Source organism: Colias philodice, chromosome 12, assembly GCF_061535455.1.
Source record: "Colias philodice isolate Cphi_HAF_F1 chromosome 12, ilColPhil1 Martin Lab GWU primary, whole genome shotgun sequence".
Taxonomy (NCBI): Eukaryota; Metazoa; Arthropoda; class Insecta; order Lepidoptera; family Pieridae; genus Colias; species Colias philodice.
Window position 1 is genome coordinate 5,350,138 of NC_143097.1, and position 12,527 is coordinate 5,362,664.

General features: G+C 32.4%; 2 protein-coding genes across 2 annotated transcripts; both read left to right on the forward strand.

The window, feature by feature from the left end:
- The first annotated feature begins 7,452 nt into the window (after nucleotides 1-7,452).
- LOC149483988 (opsin-2-like) lies at nucleotides 7,453-9,983 on the forward strand. Its single transcript, XM_089701504.1, has 8 exons — nucleotides 7,453-7,590; nucleotides 7,744-7,926; nucleotides 8,009-8,218; nucleotides 8,564-8,700; nucleotides 8,823-8,988; nucleotides 9,200-9,386; nucleotides 9,508-9,590; nucleotides 9,680-9,983. Exons 1-8 carry the CDS (start codon nucleotides 7,517-7,519, stop codon nucleotides 9,780-9,782), a joined length of 1,143 nt encoding a protein of 380 aa, XP_089557630.1. The 5' UTR covers nucleotides 7,453-7,516; the 3' UTR covers nucleotides 9,783-9,983.
- Nucleotides 9,984-11,307: 1,324 nt separating this feature from the next.
- On the forward strand, nucleotides 11,308-12,396 carry LOC149483989 (uncharacterized protein C16orf52 homolog A). Its single transcript, XM_089701610.1, has 3 exons — nucleotides 11,308-11,573; nucleotides 11,656-11,868; nucleotides 12,057-12,396. Exons 1-3 carry the CDS (start codon nucleotides 11,471-11,473, stop codon nucleotides 12,242-12,244), a joined length of 504 nt encoding a protein of 167 aa, XP_089557736.1. The 5' UTR covers nucleotides 11,308-11,470; the 3' UTR covers nucleotides 12,245-12,396.
- The last annotated feature ends 131 nt before the right edge of the window (nucleotides 12,397-12,527 follow it).

The window sequence follows — 12,527 nt, forward strand, 5'->3', positions numbered from 1 at the left end:
CTTTATATTCTTCTAATAATGTTTGTAATTTATTTTTGAATTCTTTTTCTGTTATGTCTTGTTCTTCCTTGTATATTGAATTTACTTCAAAATTTAAGTTCAATTTTCTAAGCCATTCTCTTCCAACTACGGTGTCTACTTTGCGGTCAATTACAAAGATTCTTCCTTCAATAACTGTGTTCTTATACTGAATATTTAAATTGCAAGTTCCTAATGGGTGTATTATTTCTCCTGTGTATGTTCTTAGCTTTACTGATGTATCTTTAAGTTTCAGATTATTAAAATATTTTTCATAAAAATTTGTCGAGCATGTAGTAACTGCAGCGCCTGTATCCAGTTCTAAGGTATGTATTTTTCCATTTAATTGTAAGGTTATGTTAAATTTATCACTCTGTATGTTATTGTTAAATATCTTATGTATTTCATATATTTCATCTTCCTCGGTGAATTGATCCTGAACTAACTCAATTTGTTTTTGTTCTCTGAAACATACCGATTGCATGTGTCCCTTTGTCTTACATTTCTTGCAAAATAGTTTATGTTTCAAACGACATTGCCTTGCTGTATGGTTTTCTTTGCCACATCGAAAACATTTTATTTCTCTCTTCTTCTCGTTATATGAACTGTATGATTTATTTATATTTTTATCTTTGTATGTATTTATATTTTTAGGTTTATGTATGTTTGTATTATTTTTGAAATAATTTGATTTAGTTGAAATTTTGTTAATGTTTACTTGGCCAGAACACATTTCTTTTGTTTCAGCTTTAGATGTCTCAATCGCCATTGCAATTTTAATTAAATCATCAACCTTTGTAGATGAGCTTTCTTGTAATAATCTTTCTTTTATTTCTGAATTCCGGAGACCTCGTATGAATTGTACTCGCAGATGAGTTTCAAATGTGCTGTGTTGACAGCTTGCACATTGAAAGTTACATTTTCCCCCTAGTTCTTTTAAACCAGCAACATAATTTGCAATACTTTCACATTCGTATTGTTGTCTTAAACAAAATTTGTGCTGTTGGGCTACTTCACCAGGTTCAGGTGCAATATGGTTTTTCAATAATTGTATCAGTTCATAATATGATTTGGTTTTCGGAGAATCAGGTGCTGTAGTATTTTGTAAAACTTGATAGTATTTAGGACCAATGCAGTTCAGAAAAATCTGTGATTTTGTTTTATCATTTGTAACTCCTTTTAGGTTAATGTAATTTTCTAACCTCTGTAAATACGATGCGAAACTTTCATTGTTTTCGTCGTATGGTTGTAATGTAATTCCACTCACCGATTTATCCGTATTTTGTAATTGTTGTTGTAATTGCGCTTGTTGTACTTGAATTCCTCGAATAGTTTCTAACATTTGCGATAATACTTGTCCCAATTGCTGTTCCATTTTGCGTATTTGTAATGTATTGTATTCCCTTCCAGCTCCAATAACAGATAATAATAATAAAATAAAAACAAAAGGATACAACAAATTTTATATTTCCACCCTAAACTGTCTAACATTAAGAACACAAGAAAGACTAATAGAACTAGAAGAAGCGCTTACAAAAATAAAATGGGACATAATAGGACTAAGCGAAATGAGAAGATTAGGAGAATGTATTGAAGAACATAAAGATTATTTATTATTTTATAAGGGAGAAACAAAAGGAAGTTATGGTGTAGGCTTCATGGTTAAAAAATATTTAAAAAGAAATATCATTGAATTTAAGGGAATCTCGGAGAGAATAGCTATTCTTAATATGCATTTAAAAGGTTATAAAAATATGTGGTCTATTGTACAAATATATGCTCCTACTGAACAGTATGAAGATCATGCTAAAGACCTCTTCTATGAACAACTATCATTAGTTCTGAAAGATGCACATAAAAACATTATAGTTATGGGAGATTTCAATGGTAGAATAGGAGTACAACAACCAGGGGAAGAAAAAATACTAGGCAAATACGGTTTTGGCAGAAGAAGTAAAAATGGAAACAGGATGATTAATATGGCACTTGAAAATAATCTTGCATTTATGAACAGCTTCTTCAAAAAAAATCCCAACAAAAAATGGACATGGCTGTCTCCGGATGGATCATACAAAAATGAAATAGATTACATAACTTCAAACAATAGAAAAGCATTTCAAGATGTAAACATTTTGAACCAGTTTAATTTTAATACTAATCACAGAATGGTGAGAGCAACTCTAAATAAAACCGAACCAAGAAAAAGTAGAAACAAATTCAATGTAACAGCACATATAAAAGCAAATCAACATTTCACAAATAAAGCAATAAATCTAACTGAAGAAAAATATATTAAAGAAATAACTGAAGTATTTGGACCTCTATTCAATAAAATTAATTCCAAACCAAAGTCAAGCCGTATGGATGATGAAACTAAAAACCTAATTGACAAAAGAAGACACCTTTTAAAACATAGAAAAGACCAACAAAACCTTAAAGCAATCTCAGAAATAAGTAAAAGAATAAGTAATAATATTAAAAAAGACAGAAAGAAACGTAGAACAAAAATTTTAAACTATCACATAGAAAGGACAGGTGGAATCAAAAAAGCTTTAAAAGAACTGAATGAAACAAAGAAATGGATACCAAATGTTAAGAATATATTAGGAAAATCAACCACAAAAAGAAAAGATATCATAAAAATTGCAACTGACTTTTATAGAGAACTTTACGCGGCAGATAATAATATATTAGAAAATAACGTAAATATCGAAAGTGACGACATAGAAGATATACCAGATTTCCTACAATCAGAAGTAGAAAACGCTATATTAAGTCAAAAAAATGATAAAGCCCCCGGACCAGACTATATAACAAATGAGATGATAAAAGTATCAATCACCAAACAAGAAAACCTAAAAAAACTCACGGAATTATACAACACCGTCTTAAGAACAGAGGATATACCATCTTCATGGACTAAGAGTATAATTATTCTGCTGCATAAGAAAGGAGATAGGACAGTTATTGAGAACTATAGGCCTATAAGTCTCATGTCAAATATCTACAAGGTATTTTCTAAGTTGATATTGAAAAGAATAACGGCACTCTTAGACGAACAACAACCTATGGAACAAGCTGGCTTTAGAGCGGGCTTCTCAACGGTCGATCATATGCATGTCATAAAACAGCTCGTAGAAAAATGTCAGGAATACTGCAAACCTTTATACATCGCTTTTGTTGACTACACTAAAGCATTCGACTCAATAAAACATAACTCACTCTGGAAGTCACTAATGCATCAGGGTGTGCCAAAGAAATACATCCGCATAATTAGAAACGTATACACGAATAGTAACGCACAAGTTAAACTAGAAACAACTGGTGAAGAGTTTCCGGTAGCTAGAGGAGTAAGACAGGGAGATCCTTTATCCCCAAAACTTTTTTCGGCCGTATTGGAAAACATATTCAGGCAATTAGACTGGGACAATATGGGTATAAATATCGATGGGAAAAAACTTAATCATCTAAGATTTGCGGATGACTTGGTATTAATATCCGACAATGGTAATGCGCTTCAACATATGTTAAAACAGCTGGAAGATAAGAGTAGGGAAGTTGGACTTACAATGAATAAAACTAAAACAAAAGTTATGACTAATAGGGAAGAAATACCGATTGAAATTCAAGGTGAAACAATTGAATACGCGAAAAGCTATACATATTTGGGGCAATTAATATCATTTAGGGACCAGACAGAGATAGAAATAGAGAGAAGGGTGTCTTACGCGTGGAACAAATATTGGTCATTGAAAGAAATATTTAAAAGTAAATATTTTCCAATAATATCGAAAAGAAAAGTGTTCAACTCATGTATCTTGCCATGCCTTACTTACGGGTGCCAAACATGGGCACTAACTCAAAGACATCTTTTAAAACTAAGATCATGTCAAAGGGCAATGGAGAGAAGTATGATAGGCGTAACACTTAAAGATCGTAAAACAGCGGAAGAAATAAGTTCAATAACCAAGGTGGAAAATATAATAAAGAAAATAAGGCAACTAAAATGGCGATGGACGGGACACATGACTAGGGACAGTAAAACGAAATGGACACAAATATTAACAGAATGGCAACCACGTGATGGAAAAAGAAGGAAAGGTAGACAAGTGAAGAGATGGATAGATGATATTAAAAAGATTGGTGGAATAGTATGGACCAGATATGCGAACAATAGGAATGAGTGGAAGCGGCTGGAAGAGGCCTATGTGTCACAAGACACGCTGATCACCAAACCGGAAAATCCCATGTGTTAAATAATAATGTTTAAGATAGATTTAGTTTTATATGTATGTTTGTATCAGCAATAAAGGCTTAAATAAAATAAATAAAATGTATTGTATATTATTATAAAGGAAAAAGGAGGTTGTGAAGCGGGTTATCATCACGGAATGTGGAACCCTTGGAACAAAGGAAAAGGTGTTAGGAGCACATGGGTCAATGTACGCACGATGTTCTTCACTTGATAATTTATGTTGAATTTCCACTTACTCGTCGCCAATCTGTTATGTATGTCGGGTTGTATGATAATAGAAAGTAATAATTCTCTCGTATGTACTTTATTTATGTAACAATTGTAAAATAGTAATTAACAGAAAGGATTGTATAGAATGCCGTGTAAAATGTAAATCAAAGATGTCTCCCCGAATAACAGTGTTGCCAGGTGGCTCTGTAAGTTGCACAGATTATAAATGTCCAAATTATGTCGCCAACAATAACGTTATTAAAATTTAAAATGTATTAGAAATTAGAATCATAAGAAACCTTGTCTTGTCTTTTATAAACGCCTTGGGAATATAATATACAATTTTTAGTGTCAAAAAGAATTGGTTTTTACGATATTTATGAATTATTTGTGAAAATTAATTTTTGTGATTAAGGAATTGATGTCAGATGGAACGGCATCGTCTTTGACTGAACTGAAATGACAATTCGTAAAAACTTTTTACAGTGGACATTTTGTATTTGGATTTTATGGATTTTCTTATACCTAGTGACCTAAATATAAATGTGTAGATACTTGATCCAAATGGTTGTTGTGATGTCTATTAAATTTGTTGATGATATTAATGCATTTTACTTTAGTTTTATATATGCGTCTTCACTAATTTATTTTACATAATACATATTTCACTATACGCCTCTTGGTTAAGGCGTTACCCGGCAATTTCGACTATGTTCAACCTCTATAAAGTCTGGTACAACATAAAGCACAATACCGAAAAAAATATATAAAATAGGATGGTCTTTGATCTTTAATTGCTCGCGAGGACTTTTTTCCAAAGTTAATAGATTTCTAGAAAAAAAATGTGCCGTGGTCATCGATTTTTCCGCAAATACTCTATAAACTTCGTAACCTGCTGACTTAGAGCTCTGAAAATTTTATGTTTAATAAATTATCAGTTACACAACAGTCCCTGACGAGGATTTTTTGTTTCACTGATTGGTATCTTTTTAAATACAAAATGCGAGGAAAAAAGAAGGTGCAGCGGGAGAGGTTTGAGATCCGTCAAGTATGGTCAAGGTTATTAGTGCATGTATAAGCCTTAACTCTACCTCTAGTGGCGCGACTGCGGCGTTGTGACAGATTCAGGCTACTCGCGGTCATCTGAGTACCGTCAGTTGTATGGTTTACTTTATTTAATTCAATTTAAAACGATCAGTTAAAAATACTCTCAAAACTTATAATTGGGTGGTAGGAGGTAGGTCCTTTGTGTTGAGGGGTGTAAAAAATCTCAATCTAGCAATTCAATCTTTATACCCATTATTCCAATATAGGTAAATATTGCAGTTTAATCAATCTTATTTCAATGAACATTACTTATTTCTTCATTATTTGTTTCATTGGTAAGGAAATACATCCTTATTTTCCATTTCTGTTTAGTATGAATGATCCTAAAGTTTCAAAAGTTTTTATTTTTTTAAATTGTATAGATATTAAATAGTTGAATAACTATTGATTTCACAACATGCGGTGGATTATATGCTTCCGTCTGGGGCAATACTAAGGATGATTCGTTCTTCCCTAGCTGCATCATGGATTTCGACGACCTTCTGAACACAACGACTTTGGAATAGTTTTAGCCCTATAATTTTAAATAAAAAAGCATCGCATTAATACTAATATTATGATAATCCTATAAATACATAGCAAAAATTACATTTTTTTTTTACAAAAGATGTCACTCATATTTCATGTTTTCTTATTTTTTTTCATAGGTCTAACGCGGTGTAAAAATAGATATTATGGTCAAATTAAGTAATATAAAACATAGACCTGTTTAATAAGAATTCTGAAATAGAACGTACCTATTAATTATAAGTATAATGAATGTTCAGTACTTTATACACGTTTAATTTATAATACAATGATTAAACTAGCTGTCCAGTGTCCTGGCAAACGTTGTTCTTATCACTTATTGGTATGAAAAAAACACAAAATTTCATGTGAGAATTTCATTTCATATCATGTTAGGAGTATGTATGTATAGATATTTTTCATCAACATTTTACCTAGGTACGTGTCTCGATCAATCTTTTTATTCTAACTGGAGCTTCGCTCGCTTAGGGTAATACAAAAATACTAATATTTTAAATGCGGAAGCTTCAAGTGAGGATGTTTGTTACTCTCGGCATAGCTAGTCTAGTTATACAGGGTGTAACCGTTAAGTGTGCACAGGCTGTAACTATTACAGATATCAAAAAGTTTTAAACTGATATCGAAAGCAATTTAGTTACCTAATGAGGAAAATGGCAATAAAAACTTTATAAAAATATAACGAGAAATATCGAAAAATGTAACATTAAACACTCCCCGGTAAAGGTACTTAGAACCATTCTCTAAACCTACTCTATCTATGTATTTAAAAAAATGTATAGAATTCCGTTGCGTGGATGGTTCTAAAGATCTAAACATACAGAGAAACAGGCAGACAAAGGAAAACTACTTTTGTTTTATACTATGTAGTCTTAGTGATAATTATGGTGAAGATGAAAACATAAATATTCTTAGTAACACTTAATTTTATCACCTCATACAATCTCACCATCTCGTAAAAAACAATAAACAAAAAAAATGAACTAGTTGGTATCTGGATTTCTTTAAACAGTCTGTTTATCCTTCCATTACACAAAAGTCCCCAAATAATTTATTTTTAAATCATATATTATACTGGCTTTTGAATAGCATATTATAAACGTAACATTTTAACTCCTAAACCAGAAATAAGAACACTATTAAGCCACAGATTATACATTTTATGGTTTCTCATAATTATGACGCCGATAATCACCTTTATTCACCTACTGCACATCAGCACAAATCTATGCCCGTGACAGCCGTAAAAATCACCGCTAATCCTATCACATGTACCTTAATGGATAATCCGTGAAATCCCATTATCAATTATTGTTGATATAAAACAAGGGTGCGATTCGGAACAGCCAGCAGTCAGTCAATGGGGTTGGCGTTCTCGCAACTATCGAGGACTGCTCAAAAATGATCCCTACACAAGACATGGACAATAGGACCGAATATTACAACATCTATGGGGCATACTTTGCCCCCTTAAGGTAACGGATAAGACTAAATTATTTCATTTCAAATTTCTGAATTGACTATGTTAAAATACATACTTATAAATATGAAGTATTTTTAATACAATCATTATCCTTTCATTATAACAGTTTTATTGGATTTAAATTAAATTTCATTTTAATTTACAGGTCAGGGGGCGAACGGATGTTGGGCGAAGGACTGACTGGTGAGGATTTGGCTATGATACCAGAGCACTGGTTCAAGTACCCAGAGCCACCAGCTAGTGCACACACAGCTCTATGTCTTCTTTACTGCTTCTTCACAGCGGCAGCTCTTATTGGAAATGGCATGGTTATTTTTATATTCGCCTCGTGAGTAATGCTTTATTTTTTTGAACAATTTTAAACAACAAATTAAAATGTACTAGGTATATTAATATGGATCTTGTTACAGGACAAAATCTCTACGAACAGCTAGTAATCTTTTGATTTTAAATCTAGCAATATTCGACTTCATTATGATGCTCAAAGCACCCATATTCATATATAACAGCGCTATGCGAGGATTTGCAGCAGGTGCCCTGTGGTGCAAAATATTTGCAGTTATGGGATCCTATAGTGGCATAGGTGCAGCAATGACCAACGCTTGCATCGCATATGACAGGTAATATTTGGTATGCAAAAATTTATGACGCACTAACATTCCGTTCGCGCTTTGGCCCGCGTCGTCAAATAAATACCCGCATAGTTCCCGTTCCCGTGCGATTTCCGAGATATAACCTATCCTATGTACCTACTTTTTTAAATCTCCCAATTCGGTTCAGTAGTTGAGAAGTGAAGAAGAGGCAGACAGACTCTCCCTTTCGCATTTATAAGTTAAGATTAGCGCTTAGAACAATATCAGTAAATATTTTTAGTAATAACGAGGAGAAGATTATTCGAAAATCTTATTATTTTGAGAACATTAGTTATGTATTTTCAATAATTATTTTTACTATCTCTCTTACAGGCATTCAACAATCACAAGACCTCTTGATGGACGGCTGTCCAGAGGAAAAGTTTTATTAATGATAATTTGTATATGGATATACACGACACCATGGTCATTGATGCCATTGTTTAGAGTTTGGGGTAGATTTGTTCCTGGTAAGATTTTTATGAACTAAACGACCATCACAAGTCATAACTATTGTTGGAGTTAACTATTCGTGATATTGGTAGTTACTAAGAAAAATCGATTTAATTTTTAAAATATTATCAATTTCTAGAGGGCTACCTAACATCGTGCACGTTCGACTACCTTACCAACTCCTTCGACAACAAGTTATTCGTTGGCTGTATATTCACTTGTAGTTATGTTTTCCCGATGTTGTGTATTATCTACTTCTACAGCGGTATCGTGAAACAAGTATTCGCTCACGAAGCAGCTTTAAGGTACATATTTTATTTTATTCCTTATACAAGTTAAAATTAATACCTTATTTTTTATCTACCTAGTTTTGAAATTTAAATAACAGATAAATATACATATCTTATAATAGATGCAAGTCACCAAAGAATAATATAACAGATTCTTTCTTCATTCTTCGTTGTTCATTAAAATAATATTGTCACTTTAAAATCTCATTTTCTCCATTTAACACAGGGAACAAGCTAAGAAAATGAATGTAGAGTCATTGCGCTCTAACCAGAACGCAGGTGCAGAATCCGCTGAGATACGAATCGCAAAAGCTGCATTGACTGTCTGTTTCCTATTTGTCGCTTCCTGGACTCCGTATGGCGTAATGTCGCTCATTGGAGCATTCGGCGACCAGGAATTATTGACTCCAGGGGTAATCAATCGTTTAAAATCATATTTTTAACATTAAAGACTACTTTTATCCCTGTAGAGTATCGTAATATACTTTACTAATATTTTTTAAATTTATTATCATATTTCCATTTGTTTTGTAGGTCACGATGATTCCAGCAATAACATGTAAAGCCGTTGCATGTATAGACCCCTGGGTTTATGCTATTAGTCATCCAAAGTACAGGTAGATATTATTATATTTTACTATACATATGTATTTACATTTCATCATTATTAAATATCAATAAAATTATATCAATTAAAACTTTTTAGGCAAGAATTACAACGGAGAATGCCATGGCTACAAATTAGCGAACCAGATGACAATGCATCGAACACTTCAAACACTACAACCAACAGTGCCGCCCCTGCATGAAAAAAAATTACTATGCCATAAACTTTATTATATTTTAGCTAAATATATATAGTATAAGTACCTATATACTATTTAATCATGGACTCAAAAGGAGTAAAAATAACCAAAAAAAAATACTAACGACGACTTGGCTACACTAACGGACTCTGAATTTTCTAAAATATTACAATATATAATTATTTAATGAAGCAGCAAAATAAATGTGACGAACATGATTTGGTTGTTTTATTTAAATTTCCAAGATCCAGTAAAAGTCCGATGCTTTTTCAATTTAGGTACATAGTGAACAAAATACCGTACCGCACCGTTTTAATAGGTGAGACTTAACTCTCTCTTCTCTTTATAATGGCCCACTAAAATATTTCACTATGAATTACCTACTGGTTTATAATGTTTATGAATGAGAAAGTGTGTTTAATACACAGTTTGATAGGTCATTGTCGAAAGAAAGAAGACAAGCGTCGCATCAGAGCGATTTTATCATAATATTAGGTGCGCTCCGCGGTTTCACCTGCGTGGCACCGCTCCTGTTGGTCTTAGCGTGATATATAGCCTATAGGCTTCTTCGATAAATGGGCTATCTAACACTGAAAGAATTTTTCAAATCGGAATAGTAGTTCCGTGTTCAAACAAACAAACTCTTCAGCTTTATAATATTAGTATAGATTAGTATATAGATAAGTTTTGGTCTATAGATATTATAGAGCCTTAATGCCTGGTTTGTATTAAGTTGTTAAACTGTAGATAACTAAATTTTAAGTGATTAATTGCGTGTAAAGACACAATTTAGTAGCAAGTTGTAAGTTAAAATTTAGTTGACAACTGAACTCGATAATTAAAATTTTGTCTATTTTTCTGTTAAGTTTGTGGGTTGTTACTTGACACGTTTGGACGCCCACAATTTAGTCAAAACCACACAAAAATTGTTTGTCATGTTTCTTTTTGTAGACTTGTGAAAGAATACTTGAAGATAAAATGCTTGTGGAATGTGCACGGTACTGATCTCTTCTATTTATCCAATTTCTCGCCCACAATCTTTTGGGTGTAGTTATTCCTTTATAACCTCATAACCTCCTATTGAGAGTGACTCTACATTAGACTTTATATCTCGGTGAAAAATGTATCTCATTCTAAACTATTTGAAAAAATGATAGCGCCATAATAAGTCGGATGGCGCGACCAGTTTCCCACACTGGAAAGTGGAAACAATAATGCTGTATGACATCTTGGGCTGAACTTAAGCGTTCGGACCTTCGACACGAATCTGGCGCGCTGTATGTTTGTGGTGTGAACACCGATAGTCGCGTCCGATAGTTTGTTTGCAACTTAATTAACATATGAAGATGGTTAGTTTGTACCTTAGATTATTAAGTTATTTCACAGTTACTTAACGATGTAAGGCTTGTACAGAAGTGGTACAGAATAATCTTAAGAATACAGTAAGAATTATACAGTCCATGGTCCAAGTCCAAGAGTCAAGACTCAAGACTCAACCTGATAATTGATATTTTATCTATGGATTATGGAAGGAAATGTCACTGTCACTTTAGACATTGTTTGTTTTCGTATTGTATGAGTTTATTTCGTAAATAAAAATTATAACAAATTCAGCCCATCAAAAGACATGGTTAAACTAAATGTGATGTAAAATATAAGAAAGTTTGTCCAATCGTTACTAAACTTTCACCATGGATAAATTAACAGTCATATCCGGAACCCTTTTCATGGCCGCAGACGTATTTGCTATTGTGAGTCTTGCAATGCCCGATTGGATAATAACAGACGTTGGAGGTATGATAGTATGTTTATTATATTAAGAGCATAGTGATAACAAAATTTATAGAATCACCAACTAATTATTTACCTTTTGCAGGGGACACCAGACTTGGCTTAATGTGGTCATGTATTACTTTGTATAATCGCCCCCAAGTTTGTTTTACTCCAGACCTTCAACCTGAATGGTTACTGGCTTTGATTTGTATATTTATAGGATGCATATGCATAACTACTACAGTTATTCTTTTAGCTTCAAGCCACTTTGACCGAAATGTTATTCCATATGCAAGATGGGTTGGATTTGCTGCAAGTATGTATGAATTCTAATAATTATCCTTTATAAAAAAATAACCAATTTTAATTGTTAATGCAGTGTAATTCTATTAATGTAAATTAATATTTAATACACTAAACAAATTGTTTCCATAAAACATCTATACAAATTAATTACAAGATTTGAAGGACAAATTTCTAAATAACACTGCTTACTATTTCCAGTGGTAGTGTTCTGCCTTGCAGCTGTTATATTTCCAATGGGCTTCCATGTAGATGAAATTGGAGGTCAACCTTACCAATTACCTAATAGCCATCAAGTGGGAATCTCTTACATATTATTTGTATTATCATTGTGGATTACTGTGATATCTGAATTATTTGCAGGAAAAGTGTGTTTGCCTCACTTTTAGTTGTAAAATTATTTACTTTAATAAAAAAAATGTTTACTTTAATTAGGTTTAAAGTATGTGTAAGTAATGGTGTTTGTTGGTATTTATATGTTAATGAATTTTAATTAAAACATTCCAATTGTTAATAAAAATTAAAGATCTGATATAAGTTATATTTGTTTCTTATTTTAATTCCTTCAAAATATGTCCCCCATATCATTCTGATGATGCACTAATTTCAATAATCATAAAGAAAAATTGTAGGTACTGTAATTTTTATTCTCACTGAATTGAATTTCATTTG

Coding starts and splice junctions, on each gene's coding strand:
- LOC149483988 (XM_089701504.1), top strand. CDS start 7,517: ATGATCCCTACACAAGACATGGACAATAGGACCGAATATTACAACATC. Junction 8,989..9,199: donor GCTCACGAAGCAGCTTTAAG/GTACATATTTTA, acceptor CATTTAACACAG/GGAACAAGCTAAGAAAATGA. Junction 9,591..9,679: donor ATTAGTCATCCAAAGTACAG/GTAGATATTATT, acceptor AAAACTTTTTAG/GCAAGAATTACAACGGAGAA.
- LOC149483989 (XM_089701610.1), top strand. CDS start 11,471: ATGGATAAATTAACAGTCATATCCGGAACCCTTTTCATGGCCGCAGAC. Junction 11,574..11,655: donor GATAATAACAGACGTTGGAG/GTATGATAGTAT, acceptor TACCTTTTGCAG/GGGACACCAGACTTGGCTTA. Junction 11,869..12,056: donor ATGGGTTGGATTTGCTGCAA/GTATGTATGAAT, acceptor TACTATTTCCAG/TGGTAGTGTTCTGCCTTGCA.